This window comes from Andrena cerasifolii, chromosome 1 (genome assembly GCF_050908995.1).
Source record: "Andrena cerasifolii isolate SP2316 chromosome 1, iyAndCera1_principal, whole genome shotgun sequence".
NCBI lineage: Eukaryota > Metazoa > Arthropoda > Insecta > Hymenoptera > Andrenidae > Andrena > Andrena cerasifolii.
This window is the reverse complement of record NC_135118.1, coordinates 26,850,196-26,868,232: the sequence shown is the minus strand read 5'-3', so window position 1 is coordinate 26,868,232 and position 18,037 is coordinate 26,850,196. Positions and strand designations below refer to the sequence as shown.

Below are 18,037 nucleotides of genomic sequence, written 5' to 3'. Positions count from 1 at the left end.
ATCTTAGAAATTATCCAGAAAGTGTTTCATTCCATTTCTTTTCCATCATTGAAATTCCGGCGGAAACTCGTGAGCTGAGTGATCAGCGCTCCACGGGCACGTACCCGCCGTCTAATTTAAAATCCCCCACGAAATCGCGCAACACACCCATCTACAATAAATTTCTAGTTCATGGAATACTTCGAAATACAGATACATGAGAATGACGCGTTTATTGACTATTGTAAATTACCTTAAAAGAGCTGACGTTAACCTGTAATCACTGCAATTGTTTGCTGTCATTCTTGGGCACTGTTTATTCTTCAAGGTGTATTGCGTCCCTGCCCTTAATACGTTTAACTGTGAGAACCTAATGTAAGATATGAACTGTTAATATCTACTGACATTTACAATGAGTGACTATAAATTGATTAATAAAATTTGTAGTACACTTCAACACAGATGAGTACTGCCGACGAAGGTACGACCAAAATACAATTTAAGAGGAAGTCACGAAAACCACTGAGAAAGCGACAAGTTTCGTCGGATGAAGATGAGAACGAGGATGAAGAAACGTCTGTCAGGTAAATAGCAGATATCATTAGGTGTATCCAGCTCTGTGACAAGCGAATATTGAAGTCTCGATTTATGAAGGAATATTAATTACAAAAGTAATACCCGATTACGATGAACGCAATGTTTATTTAGAGAAAAAGTGGAGGAGATGAAAATTATACAGAAGCTTCGAGAGCGCCCAAAAGGTGTGAACATCGTTGGATTAGCTCTTGGAGAAAATGCAACACCCGATGCAACAACAGTGAGATGCTCGATATAATTTATAGGTAGCACACTTCTGAACCTGGTTCGCTAAAAGAGATTCTTTCCTTAGTCAGATCCTTTTAATGTAAAAGCCGGGGGAATGGTAAATATGGCTGCGTTGAAGAACACAAAATTGAAGCAGAACGACGCGTACGAAACTGGGATCGGCACGCAGTTCAATGCGGAAACTAACAAAAGGGACGAAGACGAGGAAATGTATGCGCAGAAGTGTTTCATAATTTTTATAAACTCAGCTGAAGCGCATTAAAGTCCTCTTTTTCAAATTGTTTAGGGTGAAGTATATCGAAGAGGAATTGTCAAAGAGGAAGAGCAAAACAGATGGCAAAGCAGAGAACGGGTCAAATAGCGAAAAGGGGACCTATTGTTCACCAGAGGAAGCGGCATTGCAAGCAGTGCCGGAGCATTTAAGGCAAAGCTCTGCGCATCGGAGCGAAGAGATGCTATCGAATCAAATGTTGTCTGGTATTCCAGAAGTAGATCTTGGAATAGAGTATGTCTCTAGATACTTAGTTCTTTTCGTAAACTGTAGATAAGATACATCTGATTTCAAACTCATTTCTGTTTCAGAGCGAAAATTCGTAATATCGAAGCCACGGAAGAAGCCAAATTAAAATTACTTTGGGACAGGCACAGGAAGAAGGATGGTCCTTCGCAGTTTGTTCCAACAAATATGGCTGTGAATTTTGTCCAACATAATAGATGTATGTCATTTAAGTTCCCTCTTACCATTGTTTTCATGGATTAATTTCAAAGCAACATAACTGTTTACTTCTTTCTACAGTTAATATAGAAGACACGGATTTCCAAAAGTCGAGGCAAGAAACTGATGACACAAAGAAGGTAACAGCACCCAAGGACGATTTTAAAGGAAAAAGGAAAGACAATGGGGAGAAAGCAACTGACGATTATCACTATGAAAGGTTCAAAAAACAGTTTAGAAGATTCTAAACTCGTTTGTATAATATCAATAATAATATTTTACGATGTGTACATATATATGTGTTTACATAACGTATTAAATAAATGTCCACCTATCATGAGTAACATAACTAAACAAAACTTTTTCGCATAAATATTTATAAAAACAGTCTGGTAATACCCTAAGTACCGCAAAATTTTTATCAATAGCATTAGAAGAATCATTAATGAAACAAAAAAATTTCAGTTATTCTGTTGTTGAAATTATATAGCGTCTAAGGAAGTTTAACTTGAAACTTTAACTTTTTCACGTAATATAACACATATTTTACGCCGATCATTTTTTATAAGATTGTTTAAATATTCTGTTTTTTGTCCTGCCTTATTGAAGCAAAGATTGTGCAGTTTTATAAAAGTGGTACAAGTATTAATTCTTATTCCATGTAATATCTTACATAAATCACTCGGCGTAAAAAGTTCTTTCTCGGCTAAGAAGTGATTCAAGTAATTTTTTTTATTAAAACAAGATTTATGAAAATTTCTCAAAATAAAAGCGGCATTATTTCCTGTCATATGTAATATACGGGATAAATCATTAGCGGTAAAACCTGCCTTATAGAAATCATCTAAAAGCTGCGTTTTGTTCCCTGCGTCATCGAAACAAACGCTATAAAAATCTTTGAAAGCGGAACAAACATTAGCTTTTGCTGTATGCAGTATACGACATAAATGATTCGGCGTGAAACCTGTCTCATTTAAGAAATGATTTAAATACTTCTTGGTTTCTCCTACGAAACAAAAATCGTGAAACATTTCTAAATTACCTCCTGCTCCACTCAATATATGGCATAAATTACCAGGCGTAAAACCAATCTCATAGAAATCATCAACAAGTTTTGTTCTTTTTCCTTCGTTATCAAGCCAAATACTATGCAATCGTTTTAAGGCAGAAGCAGCATGAGATCCTGTGCCCCATAACACGGAGGATATGTGACTTGCCTTAAAATCTGCCTTATAAAAATCATCTAACAGTTTTGCTCTTTTCCCGTCGTCATTAAAACAAACGCTATGTAATTTTTCAAAAGCATCTTGGGGATTACCTCCTACACCATTTAATATATCGGACAAGTTATGCAGCGTAAAACTATTGCTCTCTTTTTCTTCAATAAAGTGCTTTAAATGCAAATTTTTATTTCCTTGCTCATCAAAGAAAGTGTTATACAATTCTTTAAAAGCTGTTACAGCATTATTCCCTGCTCCATACAAAATAAAAGAAATATTAGTTAGACTTATTCCTTCTTTTTCTAGAGTTTTTAGATATTGTGTTTTGTTTCCTTCTGCGTCAAACCACAGATCATATAATCCTTTAAAGGCTTCTACAGCATTATTTCCTGATCCATTCAAAATACGAGACATATTAGCTAGATTTATTCCTTCTTTCTCTAAAGTTTTTAGATACTGTGTTTTATTTCCATTGTCATCAAACCAAAGATCGTATAATCCTTTAAAAGCTGTTACAGCATTACACCCTGCTCTATATAAAATATTGGACACGTTAGCTAGATGTATTCCTTCTTTTTCCAAAGTTTCTAGATATTGCGTTTTATTTCCTTTTTCATCAAACCAAAGGTCATATAACCCTTTAAAAGCTTCTACAGCATTATTTCCTGCTTGATTCAAAATACCAGACATACTAGTCAGATTTATTCCTTCTTTTTCTAGAGTTTTTAGATATTGCGTTTTATTTCCTTTTGCATCAAACCAAAGATCGTATAATCCTTTAAAAGCTTCTACAGCATTATTCTCTGCTCTACCTAAAATACTGCACATATTAATTAGACGTATTCTTTGCCTTTTCAGAACTCCTAGATATATTTTTCCTTCGCCTTTAATTAAAAAATCTAAGAACTGATAAAATGTAGGTGTCCCTTGTCTACCAACCACGTATTTAGCACATTTTATTTCTTCATTAATGTCTTCATCCTGAATCTTTTGATAACTAGGCCTATTATTTTTTATATCCTCCAAAAGCTTCTCCATTATTCCCTTTGTAATATGACCAAATTCACGAGACTCTAACCAACGTAACGCTATCTCACGTAACTCTTCGTGATTATATGGAACATTAGCCTTATCGATCTCATTTCTAATAAGACTATTCAATTCTTTCTTATCATGCTGCTTAATAGCGAATATTAGGCTATCTAAAAATTTCTCTTTTATTTCTTCCTCATTCCCATCGAAACGTCTTCCTTTTTCTTTCTCTTTTTGCAGAAAAGATGGAAGCTTTAATAGACCCAAAACTTTCTCTCTTGTCGCTTCTTCTTTTGCAAATCGATAGAGACCATTCTCACTTATACATGAGCAGTTTCTTAAAACCTTATATCTTTTCTTTTGAATATCTAAACTATCAAATTTTAAAGGATGGAAATCTCTAGACTTCCCTTTCTTCTTAAGCCTCTTTTCTTTCGTAAGATTTAGATCTGCATTAGTATAGATAATAAAATATTTCGTATCATTTTCTGACCCTTCGACGAAAAGAGCAAAATGTTTATTAATAGAAAACATATCCTTTTCTCTGTGGTGCCCAGAGGGAAACAACTCACTGTAACCAATATCGCTATCTGCGTTGTGAGCCTTCACGTAAGTAATTCTATCTCTATAATTAATACTAATGTTATTAGATATGTCATAGCTTTTTTCTTCAAAATTAATGGAGAACATGTTTTTATCCAAGAACATGTCGTGCAAGAAGAACATTAATAAATTGAATTCATATGTAATTCTAGGTACATAGCTCCCAAGTTCTTTATGCTTCCGTGGAGCTGCCAAATTACTTAATATTCTTTCTCGCAATATTATATAATTGTCTTGAACTCCACCATTTTCTTTCATTTCACTTCTAATAATACTGTTCAGTTCTTCTCTACTAGGCTGATTAACTGCAAATACCAATTTATTTAAAAATTCTCGTTTTATTTGTTTTTCAAATTTCTCAGGAAGGTTTCTTTTTTTTAATGCTTTCCACATAGCAGGTGCAAACCCTATTCGGGTTAAAAGTTCTCTTCTTATTGTCTTATCTCGCGAAAACTGATAAAAACCAAGCCCTTGGGCGTTATCATTTGCAAAAAGAAAGTCTTTCAGCATTTCACATTCTTCCATATTCATGCTATCAAATTTGAAAGGATAAAAATTACTGGAGCCATCTTCTTTTAATTTCTTTTCTTTTGTAAGATCCAAGCCTGCATTAGTGTAGATAATAAGATACTCTATATTACTCGATGAACTATCTAATTTAGAGATTAGAGATTTAACAAAGCCATCAAAGTAATTATTGATACAGAAACTTTGTTTCTCTTCTTTTTTGGCAAACAATCCAGCATAACTAATATCATTATTTGTATAATACTTGTCTACAATTTCAATTTGTACATGAATGGACTTCCCTTTATGGCGAAGGACGATATTATTAAATTTATGGATTTCCAAATCTTCGAATGCTAATGATAACGAAGGATATTTATGTTCGTATCTCATCTTTCTAAGTGAACAGAGCACTGACAAGTCTAATTGATACATAAGCCTAATCAAAGTATAAGGAAGATTACTTCTGTATCGATTGGTTTGACAAGGATCAACGGACTCATCCTGTAAGTCCTGCCTAGCTTCTTGTAAACCATTAGGCACTTCTGAATCTTTGCCCATCTTCTTTGATACCACATCGCCTGTGTCCGGAACAGAACATCTCCATTTGTTAGAGCCAGGACCAGCTTCAAGATTTTCTTTACCTGAACTACTTGACTGACTACTTCGTTTGGATGAGGCGATTTTGGCATCTCGTAATGATTTTGAAGGGTCTTTCCCTAACATAAAAAGTACCTGTTCATTTCATTATCACCGTCTTGCTTTACGACAGGATAGTACAAACAAAGCAAGTTATCTGTGACTTAATTTACGAGTCCAGAGATGGTCTACCTTCAGCATGACCCTCCTTCTTCATTTTATATAGTATCTACATAAGTATATAAAAACACTATTCTCCGAAACACTGCCCTTCCCGATTTAAAATCTATCTTTGACACCCCGGCAGCGTAAATAGTTTGTTTACTTTCAATAATTTCAAGGCAAATAACTTCAATCTAATAACATCGTTGCGAATTGTATCTATTTAAATTCTAAATAATCGCACGCGGAAGCGTTGAAATTCGAAGAACCGACCAATCGTTTGATACACGTGACACACGTATCCGTCGCGCCCATTGTGAACACGGCGTAAGCATCGATACGATCGCGGAGAATGACATCATAGCGACGTCAATTCACTGTAGAGGGATTACGCTGAAATTCGATACCTTTAAACTTGCTGCAACTATTGTTTTCTTTCACACTTGCGTGGCCATGAGTTGTGGATTCGTTACATGCGGCCCTAACGAGGCCCTTGTAGTTTCAGGTAATTACGTGGATAGCGACCCATCCTGAGATCTCTTCATTCGCTCTTTGCATGCTTCAGAGAAGCCGACATGGGAGGAGCACAGTGTCAATTAATTGATTCGTAAGAGTTTAATCCGCCGAAAGATCAAGCATATGTCATGTCATTAATTACACTCACTGGGTTCCGCATTATTGCGGCGGGATCGTATTGTTCCACTTTTCTGTCATCTGTTCCTCAGTTTCCTTTTTTAATGTACATTTAAAATATTGACACAAGGTCGTACCCTATAATCAACCACGATGATCCGGTTTTCCTCGTCAATTTACGACTTTGGTTTCTCTGTTTAAGGATGCTGCTACAGCAAACCACTCTTGGTACCTGGTGGCCGGGTATTTGTGTGGCCGATTGTTCAGCAAGTGCAAAAGTAAGTGCATTTAGTAGTAATTCAAATTTTAGTACAGTGAATTCTGGCACATACGAATTCTTGTTATTAAACACGAAGAGTACTGACGAGGAAAGATTGCGAACCCGAAAATTCAAAAAATTCTGAAACTTTGTGAATAAGTAGGGGATTTCCTCCTGATTACAATGAAATTTTGGTTTGCAGCCCAAACTCACTCGAAGGGGGTAAAATTAACCCCTGAAAATTCGGCTATTTTCTGATTTTGTCTTATAACTCGCCAACTGTAAGAGATAGAATAAAAGTTTCAAGTAAAAAATTACTTCTTTTAATTAGATCTATCATTTGGTGAAGAAATTATTTTACGAAAATTGGAAAATAACCGGATTTTCGGGGGTCAATTACACCCCCTTAGAGTGAATTTGGGCAGCAAACAAAAATTGCGATATAATCAGGAGGAAATTCCCTACATATTCACAAAGTTTCAGAATTTTTTTGAATTTCCAGGTTCGGGATGTTCCCTTGTGAGTATCGTAATTCTGGCTTACCTCTTTTAAAGAAGCTTTATTGTTTCTTTTTTAGAATTTCATTGAACACCATGACTTTACAAGTCGAAAGTCCAACTGTGTATACTTGTCAAGGAGTGCCGATATCTGTGACAGGAATTGCCCAGGTAACAAATATCGACTCGTAGACATTCAAAGCACCCACTAGAAAAAGAATTAGCAACCGTATGCTTAAAAAACGTGTGTGTCTATGCGTTCAAAGGTGAAGATACAAGGGCAAAACGAGGAAATGCTCTCCACTGCGTGTGAGCAATTTCTTGGAAAGTCTGAGGATGAGATTCATAATATCGCGCTTGTTACATTAGAAGGACATCAACGAGCAATAATGGGAAGCATGACTGTTGAGGTATATTGAATATAACGTTGCTTCGGTGTAACTAGGGATTGCAAACGGGTAAATCGGTTTCAAGTTTTTTTCACTGATAACGTAGTAGATATCGACGGAATTATGCGCTACATTGCTATACATACAATTTTTACCGTTAATTCGATAAATTATGTATTTCCCGATATTTACCGGTAAATCGATTTACCGCCAAATTTTTACCGGTAATTTTATAAATAAATTATGCATTTCTCGATACTTACCGGTAAATATCGAGAAATACATAATTTATTTTACGAATTACCGGTAAAAATTGTGTGTATAGCAATGTAGCGCATATATGTAGCGCATAATTCCGTCGATATCTAGTACGTTATCAGTGAAAAAAACTTGAAACCGATTTACCGGTGTGCAATCCCTAGGTGTAACTAAACCACTGCGTAAAGACAGCCGGCTAATCTTAACTTTATACTTTTTGCCCTCTGTATACTAGGAGATATACAAGGATCGTAAAAAATTCAGTAAGGAAGTTTTCGAAGTAGCGAGCAGTGATCTAGTCAACATGGGCATTACCGTTGTGTCCTATACTTTGAAAGATATCCGAGACGAGGAAGTAAGTTCACCCTTTTACCATTAAAGAATATTTACTTTACATTCGACTATGGAGGAAGGGTTGCAGAATGATATAAAAGATTCGAATACTAAAGCGTAACGTGTGTTCATGAAAACTCATTTTCAAATGTCGATGTACCGATAGTCTATTCACCACTGAAAAGTCCCCCTTTAACTGGTTTTATAATATCTATAAGTAATCTTTATTAATGCGAGTTAATGTAGTTGGATCCAGTACGTTGCAAATATTGAATACAATTTTTGTTTTGCTACTTGCAGGGGGCAAAGGTACGTTCAAATTTTGTTTTATCACTACATATAATGCCAATGCACTGCTATAACAGAGAATGTTAGCAAGAATTGTTAACATACAATTAACGAGGGACTAACAGCATATTTCAAGTGCTTGCTTTAACGGTAGCACAAAATCTCTGTACACATTCGCAAACACATCTGTCGTTTTAAATACGTGTAATATTCTTGTATCCTGCCTTTGTGTAATTCAGGCTGAATTGAAATGAAATGCTGAGATCGATGTTATCGTTCGGTGGTAAAATAGCATTAACTCTGAGGCATCGGAGTACGTTAAATGCTTGTCAATTATTTATAGGGATATCTGAAAGCCCTTGGAATGGCGCGAACTGCTGAAGTTAAACGCGACGCAAGAATCGGGGAGGCGGAAGCTCGCAGAGACGCTCAGATCCGCGAAGCTATGGCCGAAGAGCAAAGAATGGCCGCGCGTTTCCTTAACGACACCGAGATTGCCAAAGCGCAGCGAGACTTCGAATTGAAAAAAGCCGCCTACGACGTCGAAGTGCAAACGAAAGTCAGTTTCCCTACTCCTGATTCCGTCGGTTAAACAAGTTATCAATCTTTACCGTACATTCCAATGTTACTCGTAGAAAGCAGAGGCAGAAATGGCATTCGAGTTGCAAGCCGCGAAAACCAAGCAAAGAATTATGGAGGAACAGATGCAAGTTAAAGTGGTGGAACGTGGGCAAGAGATTGCCGTGCAGGAGCAAGAAATGATGAGACGCGAGAAAGAATTGGATGCGACTGTACGACGTCCAGCTGATGCGGAGAAATACAGGTAAGTGGTACGAGTTTTATGATAGCTAGAAGCACCGATTAACTATTCTATTACAATTGTAGGCTTGAAAAGATGGCCGAAGCTAATAAAATACGCCAAGTAATGGAGGCTGAGGCAGAAGCAGAAGCCATAAAAATTCGTGGCGAAGCAGAAGCTTTCGCCATCGAAGCGAAGGCCAAGGCAGAGGCAGAGCAGATGGCGAAGAAGGCTGCTGCATGGAACGAGTACAAGAGTGCTGCTATGATAGATATGATGCTCGATACTCTTCCAAAGGTAACCATTTCTCTGGAGCTTCGGTTTTTCTTTCATCGCATAGCGTAAGCGCCGTCTACGAATTATATTCCACAGGTCGCAGCTGAAGTCGCAGCGCCTTTGTCGCAAGCAAAGAAGATAACAATGGTGTCTAGCGGAAACGGAACCATTGGAGCAGAGAAGCTCACCGAGGAAGTTCTCAGTATTGTAACGCGTGTACCGGAGTTGGTTAAGAATTTAACAGGCGTGGATATTGCAAAGGTACATTCGCCTATAGGAATTAATATTCCAAGTAGATGAGCACAAGGAGGATCTAATTATAAATTCTTTTCAGTCCGTTCACGCTGCTTAAGCACGGAGTACAAGAATTTCAAATACTTCCTGACCACACCCGTACTTCTACGATCTATTTAACGAGTCTTTGATATATATACATTTATTTTGAATATGCTGTTGCATATTAGAGTCAATTTATAAGTTCCAACGTAATAGCCATTTTCGTTGAATGAAAGATTCGGTATCTTCACTGCCAGTTACTTAAAGATACAACACAAACGAAGTTCGATTACAGCCGATTTTGAATGAATATTCTAAAGACAAGTGAATCCAAATTAGTATCCACGCTCGAAAATAGATTTATAAATTGTGTATACACTCGCACAATGTTCATGTTCTATCATTCCAACGTAGACGCAACAGTTAGCTACAAGCGCCTGAGTTACAGAGGCAGTGAACGCGTATTTTATTTGACCGAGACTTGCGCAGCGCTCGCAGTAAGATATCTTTCGTTTATTATCTTAGAACGCGATCGTTTTTATGCCATAACGTAAGTTTAAAACATTTTATTTTTTATTATTATTTTTTAATCGATCTGTTATGCACTTAGAAGTGAAGAGAAGGGGAGAGAAGAAAATACGGAAATATATCTTTTTGAATCTCGTATTGGCCAAAGATGGCCCAGTTTTGTCCATGCATATATATATATATGTGTGGAGGGTTCAGAAGCCAATCAGTGTAAGTGCAACTCTCCGTGAAAGTCAGTTACGCAGTTCGAAAACCTCTTTATTGTTAAAACTTCCAGCTGATAAATCAATCTAGTCACAACTGTCGTACGTAAGCAATAAATGGCGGTACTTTTATCGACCACGGAATTACCAGGCAAAATTATTCAGAGGACAAACAGCGCAGATCTCGGTTTTTAATGCTAATCGAATTATACCAATTGGCTTCTGAGCCGTCCATGTAAAACTTTGCCACTATGTGCCGAAACATTCCTCCAGATATATGCTATACGTACCTTCCAATTACATTGATCTAATTAACGGGTATGAACATTTTAGAAATGAAAGTGCTACTGTCTAACACTCGTTCTATGTGGTTTCATGTTGAGTACGTATTTAAGTCTAGTCCCCTAAAAGTTTAACTATCTTTACCTAAACGTTTAGTTGTACTTCCTGCGTTTAAAGATGCATCGATATATTTTGCGTCTATTTTAGCTAGAATTCACTGTGATCTAACTCTTTGTACGACGAAACAAAAATGAAAGAAAGAAAGGAAAAAATAGTCATAGCTCTAGCGGCACGCTCGGGAACTCTGACGAACAAATTTGTATGACCAATTTAACGCCTTAAATTGATGAAGAAAAAATAAGAAAAGATTCGATTTTGTGTAAAGCGATTAAACGTTAAAAGCAAATGTCGCCTACTAATTCGCCCACCCTGTCGCCATAAGTCGAGAAACAAAAACGGAAAACAATAGAATCGTTACTAAACTGTAACGTCGCAAAGGAGGTTGATGTCAGACGTGGATTATTATTCATTTACACAAATTCTATTTATGCGTCCAATGCGCTGGAAACATACTTTGCACGGAAGCGATCACAGCGATCTGTTTATAAAATTTACATTAACATGGTGTTTAATTTGAAACGACATCATCTTTATACACTACAGTTTGTCCCTGATAGTGCATACGTCATTTGAGAAAATTATAATATGGATACATATAAATCATTTTTAGTAGATTTTTTAGCTGGCGGGATATCCGCAGCCGCTTCGAAAACTGCTGTCGCACCTTTAGAAAGGGTGAAGCTATTGCTTCAAGTACAGAGCACTTCGCAGCAAATAAGACCGGAACAACGGTATAAGGGTATGTGACGATATAGACGTAATGCTCTGATGCTTTGTAAAATTGAAATTTCATCAGGTATGATGGATGCATTTATACGTATACCCAGAGAAACTGGCTTCCTCAGTTTCTGGAGAGGCAATCTGGCCAATGTAATTCGGTATTTCCCAACTCAAGCATTGAATTTTGCGTTCAGAGACAAATTCAAAGCCGTGTTCTTGGAGGGCGTACCCAAAGACGCATTTTGGAGACAGTTCGGGGGAAACTTGGCATCCGGCGGTGCTGCTGGAGCGTCGTCCCTTTTATTCGTTTATCCTCTTGACTTTGCTCGTACAAGGTATCGCGCACAGCCTGTTTCGCTTCAGACAATACAGTGGTAAATTTACTAATTAACCTTATAGATTAGCCGCGGATATAGGGACAGCAGATCAAAGACAGTTCACAGGTTTGGGCGACTGTTTATTGAAAATATACAAGGCTGATGGTTTCTTTGGCTTGTACCGTGGTTTCAGCGTGAGCGTTCAAGGGATCGTTATTTATAGAGCGGCATATTTCGGTCTTTATGACACCACAAAAAGCATGCTCCCCGATCCAAAGAATACCCCGATCTATGTTACCTTTTTCATCGCACAGGTAAGTTATTCTGTCTGTCATCGGTCTGAAGCAAGCTGTACGCTTTCCTGCATTGTTCGCAGGCGGTAACGACACTGGCGGGAGTCGTATCGTATCCTTTCGATACAGTTAGAAGACGCATGATGATGCAATCAGGACTTAGTAAAAAGGATGTAATGTATAAGAACACATTGGATTGTTGGATAAAAACAGCCAAAGTAGAAGGCGTTGGAGCTTTTTTTAAAGGATCACTGTCAAATATGCTTAGAGGTACTGGCGGAGCATTAGTTTTAACATTATACGATAGAGTTAGGGACGCGATTGGAGATTCACTTAATCCATCACAGTAATTCATCGCGTAGTAACCCTCCCAAATAACTCTTCACCTTCATTGTGCTGCGATATTAAAGTCTTTTGCACAATCAACGTAAATTTAAATAAATATCAGTTTTTCTATGAATCCAGAGTATTTTTTTTAACGTTAAACAAGTTCTCGTGGCCCCGCAACAATCCACGAACAACTACCGTAAGATATTTGAATTTATTTTTAAGCAAATACTGCTTAAAAAATATATGTACACGTACCAATAAAAATAACACATTTTTAATACTTTATTGTTTCATACACTAGATTCGATAAATCTCAAAAGTATTAGATGCATGTTTATATATGTGTTCAGTGCAATGTTAACTATTAACTGTGATCTAATTTGCTGGCATTTACAAAATGATTGATCCTTGTTTACCTGTTACATATCTCGTAACTAAAGGTGCGACGACGTTGAGAAACAAATTATATACAAAACTGTAAATGCCCTCAAATTTCACAGCCTTTGCATTTATTATTCATCATACTTAATCCTTTTGAGATACAGAACTGTATAGTTTAATTAAGCATGGTATGTCGGTCATAAATAATACGTCGTTGTTCACGAACCTGACGTTTCCATTTATCCTGTTGGTGGCCAACACGATTTAAAACATTACCTCTTTCGCCCATGGGATGGGAAGTCCCGGGGGCTATCGACGCATCATCCTACCAAGATTAAAAACAGTTTACATCATCACTCCACAAATATTAAGGGGTTATTCTGGTAACCACGCCGCAAAATTCGGCAACATTCAGGCTTTTTTTTCTCAGCGAATACAATGAATAACAATGTCAAACTTTTTTTTTTATTTATTAAGCTACTTGTATACGGAACAATTTTTTAAATATACTTTTAATTGTGTTGTTATTCATTGTATTCATTGAGAAAAAAAGCCTGAATTTTGCCGAATTTTGCGGCGTGATTACCAGAATGACCCCTTAAAGCCATTCTCGCGAACAAACTATGCCAGTTTACCTCTTCGTTATTGTGCTCGTGATAGCCAATATTTGTGGAAGCCTTGTGGATCCTTTTGTTTAGTAACGGATCCAAGCAAATTAAGAACAACATATAGATCACTAACAGGGATATAACCCAAATAACAAGTATCACCACTATCTGCAAAGATGAAGCAGCTATATGTACCAAAATCTTCTTCCGACAGAATTAACCAGATACTTACTTTGATAATAGTGGTATTCCTATTTTCATATTTGCAAAAGCATCGCGAGCAGTATACTTCCTCCTTGCCTTTCAGCTGATCTCCTACTTTTAATAATACCACGTCCTCGCATTTACTGTGGATTAAAATACAGACGAAGTTAGATGCTATCGGATCGATCCCGCATATGTCGCACATGTGTGATTAGATCCCTTAATGGAACAGTAGGAATTTTAATTACCATTGGGAAGGTGGAACGTTTATGACGTATGTTTGTCGCTCCAACAACGACTGGGTTGTATTTATCACGGTGTGAAGCTTGGGACAGATGCATATGCATCGTTTGTCGTCGTATTGCGCCTGAAAGCATTCGTGCAGATTACAAATCACAGAAATTGGCCGCTCATTCATAAACTCGCATTCTAACCTCAGACTGTGACAAACATATCAATATGATTGTCGTGACGAGGGAAACGTAATTCAACATTATATTGTTAAACGGCTCATCCAGTACGTGTCTGCCGTTTTTATTTCGATGTATTTAATTCGCTGGCACGGGCGTATTTGCGAGCCAAACAATCAATGCAATTCCATTTCTTCCGAGCACGGTCGCAAACGTCCCAACTGTCAAACGGCACAAAAGTACACTTGCACCACTTACGCTTCCTATAACTATGGGCACAGGTGGCACGTCCCGCAACGGTTGCCATTTAATCGATAGGTCGCAACACGTTTCGATACGATTCGATATGGGCGCGAATTTTTATTTGAGCTTACTTATTCAAGTGCTATTACTCAGGAGTCAGGAATAACTGTATACTTACCGGTTCTCGTTAGATCACCGAAGTTAAGCATCACGCGGCGGTGTATTGGGGAAAGATGGGAAGGAACCACCTTTCTCCCGGTGCGCTGCTGGGACCCGAAGGAGAGAGGAGGGAACAAAAATGGGACTATAGTTCGTTGGGCAATATAAGCAAAAATAAGCTTGAAACGCCATTCTGCTTAAAACACAGGAAAACAATAAAAACAAACAAACAAACAACTGTATACTTAAACCTATGGATTTTCTACAGTTATTTGTAAAAGATAGAAGACATACGGAACGTTTAGGCAAATCCTTGAATGTAAGGAACCACTTATAATCCGGAAATGCTTGAACATGTATTTAATAACAAATATTAATCGAACATACAATAAGAAATCAGGATCAATTTCTTTAATTACAGCGTAATAAAATTCTTGATTGAATATTAACCGTACAATAGTCACTCTGTTCAAATTTGGTACAATGTATTTTATATTATATATAGTTTATTACATTTCGATTAAAATAAATCAACATTCTTAAATATAATACATTAACTTACATCGATCTTCCATTTGTATTTCCGGTTGCTGCGCGTACTTCGTTAACTGCTCGCCTCGGTATTATCAGTAAGACTTTGTGGGACGTTCGAAACACGCTTACGCATTATACAATGATTATACCAACGCATCCACTCGGCACTGACTCGCACAATTCACACAAGACTCGCGTTTTAAACTGCTCGCTGGCATTATTTAATTTCCATACTTTCGGAGTATACTTCAATAAAATCATGCGGAATATAGTAATCATGACTACACCATCGACAAACCTATACGTGTGTGTGTATACTTTTACGTGTGTATTTACGCGCTAGTAATATGCAATGAGTAATGAAACGTACAAATGGACTGGGCAGTCTTAGACTTGCCATTGTACACCTTGCTCGCAAAATAGGTCTTGCACCATTTATTATCACAATTATAAGTGTGTTGTTATCAGTAAGATACAGAACAATGCAAGTTTCTCTGCGTTCATTCCCCTTGATAGTACTATGCTTTCCAGATACTCGTGTAATGCGATTGCAATTAAGTCAGGAGCTTTCCCAAAAGTACACCAATGTACGGTACCTCGCAATGAAGATGCAGCTACGCCTTTTAACATCATACTACTCGCACGAGAGTATCGTTCGTAATATCAACGGATTTAAGAGCTCTGCCAAACTATGATCCCGATTAATATAGACAGCACGACCACGCCAATGACAACCAGTATACATTTCTTCTTGCGCAGTTTATTCTGATAAATACTTGCTTGCCTCACGTGCGATGTAGCTTCGTTCACAGACACCTCCGTCCTTTCAACAGAAGCTTCTATGGAATCAATCACTTCCCCTTGATCGTACACTAGAGCACCGAGATCTTTGAAGATTTGATTAATGTCGCTGATATTACTCTGCAAAGACAATCATTGAGTAACGTGTACGTAAATAAGCAACGACTTCTCCGAAACAGACTTACCTCCAACTGTCTTATACTCGCTTCCTGTTCTTCCAACATTCGCAAGTTCTGCTCGTCTTTCATTTGCTGTTGTTGTATCTGTTTCTGACTTCTACTATCCTGCAGTTCTATCAGCGTCTCCTGCTTCTTGTCTCCGAACGGCGCGATACCTGCGCTCGCTTTGGCTTTTCTAACCATTTCCTTCTCTTTAGAAGCCGCGAGCCTTTGTACCGCCTGCAACAACGTAAAAGTGAATTCATCGAACAGACCGCCCGTTATCAGAGAAGCTAGACGAGCGCGAACCTTACCTGGAAAGAATTCAGCGCACTGGTGAATTCGTCTTGAAGGCGCTCCCTTTGCATTTTACGCTGCCTTTGCTCCCCGGGACTGGTCGCCCCCGAATTGTTAGCCAGGATAGCCAAGTCACGAAGATGCACGCTGGTGTCTTTAGCCAGCTGCTGCGTGTAATGTTGTATCTGATGCCTACGAGAATTTTTAATGTAAACAAAGCGACCAGATATTTTCTATCCCAATGCGGGACAAGCAACCCCAAAAAAAAAGGGTTAACAGCTCCGTGAGGAGATCTTTTCCGTAGTTTATTAAAGCATTTACAATATATTTAAAAATACATACTTGTGATTATAAAGTGATACATTGAGACAAAATTAAAAATATTTCTTTTTTCACAACAAAAATGAAGTAGAGGAAACAGTAACTTTATGCCACTGTGAAAATGTGAAAGGTTACATGTCCAATCCGGGACACTTTGCGGGACAAAGGGCTCAAATGCGGGACGCCTGGTCACTTTAAATATAAAGCAACGGTACGCCTTGAACGTCGATAACTTTAAACTTACAGCTGATTTCGAAGTTCCTGGGAGTCCGTAGAACTACCCAACTGGTTGACCATCTTTTGCATGGAAGATACTGCGGAATAGAAGAAGAAAGTCAGTACCATATCGCGCGGTACAGGCCAGACCTTCCGTACTCACCATTTTGAGATATCTTCAAGATCGACGTGCCAATCGTTTGGGACAGCCTGCCAAAGTCTTGCTCCCTCGCTGGACCACCGTTGTGGTACGATGAGAAGCCAATATCCATATTGACTTGCTTTCCGTTTAATCTAGGTCGCGACTACTGGAATACCTGTTCTATGGAAAAGACAGTAACCCCTTCGTAGAGGTTATTCGTTCTCTGAGCAGCACATCGAAGTGACCACTCGCGATAGGAATCTCGAAGCTTGCGAAGGTGTAACACTTTGCTTACTCGAAATTGGAATGTACCGTTTCCCGTGCACGCTGTCGACACGCGAATCCCAGGCCTCGTACGCGCCGCGATATGTCAGAGAAACGGAGTGGCTGATGACAATTGGAACGTCAAAGATGGCAATGGCAATAGAATATTTATCTGGTGATATCCCACCGCTGTCAACAAAATGACCAGCGGGACAATCGGCGCGCGGGATGAGTCATACGATTACCGTGCGAGAAATACTGATCCCTCCTGTAAAAGCCTGCGTGCATCGATCGTTTCGGGCGGCCCGCGATACGAAAGCAAGTTCAACTACGCGAAGCCTCTGAAAGCTCGCCGTGAATCGATAGAGCCTGAGGGACAGGTCTTGAATGAATATAGCCGTCACCGTAGTCCGTACGTCACGGCGTAACACGTAATTCTACGCGGGCGGCCGCATCAGGGGTAAATTAACGCCGCTTTCGAGGTGAAAACGGGGCCACCACGCATGTGAAACCGTCCTCGCTGCCATTTGCCGAGAACCCGGGAGATAATCCCAATTCGCCGTAGAGAGTGGTGATCTTGTTCACGCATGCACGCGATTATTGAATGCCCACGTAACAATGGGGAAAAGTTTCCCTCTGCCATGCTTCTCGAGAGTCGAGCTCCTTTCCGTTTCGCTAAAAATATCTCTAATTACTCGCGTTGCTACGTAGAGGCATCACTCTATCGCGGGATCTGGTTCCATCTGATCGCGCGGAACTTTCCAAGTACAATTAAATTTTTATCGCGATCTTATCTTTCGCTGCGTCGAATAGTTT

General features: G+C 38.5%; 6 protein-coding genes across 10 annotated transcripts; 3 read left to right on the top strand and 3 right to left on the bottom strand.

The window, feature by feature from the left end:
- Positions 1–232: 232 nt before the first annotated feature.
- LOC143373358 (splicing factor C9orf78) lies at positions 233–1,846 on the top strand. Of its 3 annotated transcripts, none has more exons than XM_076820560.1 (7): positions 233–354; positions 427–563; positions 688–796; positions 869–1,014; positions 1,091–1,309; positions 1,387–1,520; positions 1,601–1,846. In XM_076820560.1, exons 2-7 carry the CDS (start codon positions 442–444, stop codon positions 1,765–1,767), a joined length of 897 nt encoding a protein of 298 aa, XP_076676675.1. In that variant the 5' UTR covers positions 233–354; positions 427–441; the 3' UTR covers positions 1,768–1,846. The 3 variants fall into 3 exon arrangements, with proteins under 3 accessions (XP_076676675.1, XP_076676666.1, XP_076676685.1); XM_076820551.1 differs by having other exon boundaries at positions 248–354; positions 442–563; XM_076820570.1 differs by having other exon boundaries at positions 297–341; positions 442–563.
- A 77-nt stretch (positions 1,847–1,923) lies between these two features.
- On the bottom strand, positions 1,924–5,924 carry LOC143373327 (uncharacterized). Of its 2 annotated transcripts, none has more exons than XM_076820505.1 (2): positions 5,713–5,924; positions 1,924–5,616 (listed from the first exon to the last, which is right to left on the bottom strand). In XM_076820505.1, exons 1-2 carry the CDS (start codon positions 5,719–5,721, stop codon positions 2,023–2,025), a joined length of 3,603 nt encoding a protein of 1,200 aa, XP_076676620.1. In that variant the 5' UTR covers positions 5,722–5,924; the 3' UTR covers positions 1,924–2,022. The 2 variants fall into 2 exon arrangements, with proteins under 2 accessions (XP_076676620.1, XP_076676611.1); XM_076820496.1 differs by having other exon boundaries at positions 1,924–5,600.
- Positions 5,925–6,026: 102 nt separating this feature from the next.
- On the top strand, positions 6,027–11,109 carry LOC143373337 (flotillin-1). 2 transcript variants are annotated; one of them, XM_076820519.1, is made up of 10 exons: positions 6,027–6,187; positions 6,518–6,593; positions 7,152–7,242; positions 7,338–7,481; positions 7,954–8,073; positions 8,683–8,898; positions 8,975–9,162; positions 9,225–9,435; positions 9,511–9,675; positions 9,749–11,109. In XM_076820519.1, the coding sequence occupies exons 1-10, from the start codon at positions 6,136–6,138 to the stop codon at positions 9,764–9,766; spliced, it is 1,281 nt and encodes a 426-aa protein (XP_076676634.1). In that variant the 5' UTR covers positions 6,027–6,135; the 3' UTR covers positions 9,767–11,109. The 2 variants fall into 2 exon arrangements, with proteins under 2 accessions (XP_076676634.1, XP_076676641.1); XM_076820526.1 differs by lacking the exon at positions 6,027–6,187 and adding an exon at positions 6,266–6,289.
- A 143-nt stretch (positions 11,110–11,252) lies between these two features.
- Positions 11,253–12,701, top strand: LOC143373351 (ADP,ATP carrier protein-like). The gene is made up of 4 exons (XM_076820539.1): positions 11,253–11,562; positions 11,620–11,878; positions 11,943–12,174; positions 12,237–12,701. Exons 1-4 carry the CDS (start codon positions 11,409–11,411, stop codon positions 12,501–12,503), a joined length of 912 nt encoding a protein of 303 aa, XP_076676654.1. The 5' UTR covers positions 11,253–11,408; the 3' UTR covers positions 12,504–12,701.
- Positions 12,702–12,741: 40 nt separating this feature from the next.
- LOC143373371 (uncharacterized protein CG1161) lies at positions 12,742–14,352 on the bottom strand. Its single transcript, XM_076820582.1, has 5 exons — positions 14,111–14,352; positions 13,925–14,043; positions 13,705–13,819; positions 13,500–13,640; positions 12,742–13,189 (listed from the first exon to the last, which is right to left on the bottom strand). The coding sequence occupies exons 1-5, from the start codon at positions 14,168–14,170 to the stop codon at positions 13,040–13,042; spliced, it is 585 nt and encodes a 194-aa protein (XP_076676697.1). The 5' UTR covers positions 14,171–14,352; the 3' UTR covers positions 12,742–13,039.
- Positions 14,353–14,833: 481 nt separating this feature from the next.
- Positions 14,834–17,828, bottom strand: Syx7 (syntaxin 7). The gene is made up of 5 exons (XM_076821020.1): positions 16,979–17,828; positions 16,844–16,913; positions 16,296–16,470; positions 16,009–16,221; positions 14,834–15,943 (listed from the first exon to the last, which is right to left on the bottom strand). The coding sequence occupies exons 1-5, from the start codon at positions 17,085–17,087 to the stop codon at positions 15,695–15,697; spliced, it is 816 nt and encodes a 271-aa protein (XP_076677135.1). The 5' UTR covers positions 17,088–17,828; the 3' UTR covers positions 14,834–15,694.
- Positions 17,829–18,037: the final 209 nt, after the last annotated feature.

Coding starts and splice junctions, on each gene's coding strand:
- LOC143373351 (XM_076820539.1), top strand. CDS start 11,409: ATGGATACATATAAATCATTTTTAGTAGATTTTTTAGCTGGCGGGATA. Junction 11,563..11,619: donor ACCGGAACAACGGTATAAGG/GTATGTGACGAT, acceptor AAATTTCATCAG/GTATGATGGATGCATTTATA. Junction 12,175..12,236: donor TTACCTTTTTCATCGCACAG/GTAAGTTATTCT, acceptor CATTGTTCGCAG/GCGGTAACGACACTGGCGGG.
- LOC143373337 (XM_076820519.1), top strand. CDS start 6,136: ATGAGTTGTGGATTCGTTACATGCGGCCCTAACGAGGCCCTTGTAGTT. Junction 8,074..8,682: donor AAGATATCCGAGACGAGGAA/GTAAGTTCACCC, acceptor AATTATTTATAG/GGATATCTGAAAGCCCTTGG. Junction 9,436..9,510: donor TGCTCGATACTCTTCCAAAG/GTAACCATTTCT, acceptor TATATTCCACAG/GTCGCAGCTGAAGTCGCAGC.
- LOC143373358 (XM_076820560.1), top strand. CDS start 442: ATGAGTACTGCCGACGAAGGTACGACCAAAATACAATTTAAGAGGAAG. Junction 797..868: donor CAACACCCGATGCAACAACA/GTGAGATGCTCG, acceptor TTCTTTCCTTAG/TCAGATCCTTTTAATGTAAA. Junction 1,521..1,600: donor TTTTGTCCAACATAATAGAT/GTATGTCATTTA, acceptor TTCTTTCTACAG/TTAATATAGAAGACACGGAT.
- LOC143373371 (XM_076820582.1), bottom strand. CDS start 14,170: ATGTTGAATTACGTTTCCCTCGTCACGACAATCATATTGATATGTTTG. Junction 13,641..13,704: donor GGAATACCACTATTATCAAA/GTAAGTATCTGG, acceptor TCATCTTTGCAG/ATAGTGGTGATACTTGTTAT. Junction 13,190..13,499: donor ACGAGCACAATAACGAAGAG/GTAAACTGGCAT, acceptor TAATCTTGGTAG/GATGATGCGTCGATAGCCCC.
- Syx7 (XM_076821020.1), bottom strand. CDS start 17,087: ATGGATATTGGCTTCTCATCGTACCACAACGGTGGTCCAGCGAGGGAG. Junction 16,471..16,843: donor CAGGAACTTCGAAATCAGCT/GTAAGTTTAAAG, acceptor AAATTCTCGTAG/GCATCAGATACAACATTACA. Junction 15,944..16,008: donor CGAGTATAAGACAGTTGGAG/GTAAGTCTGTTT, acceptor TTGTCTTTGCAG/AGTAATATCAGCGACATTAA.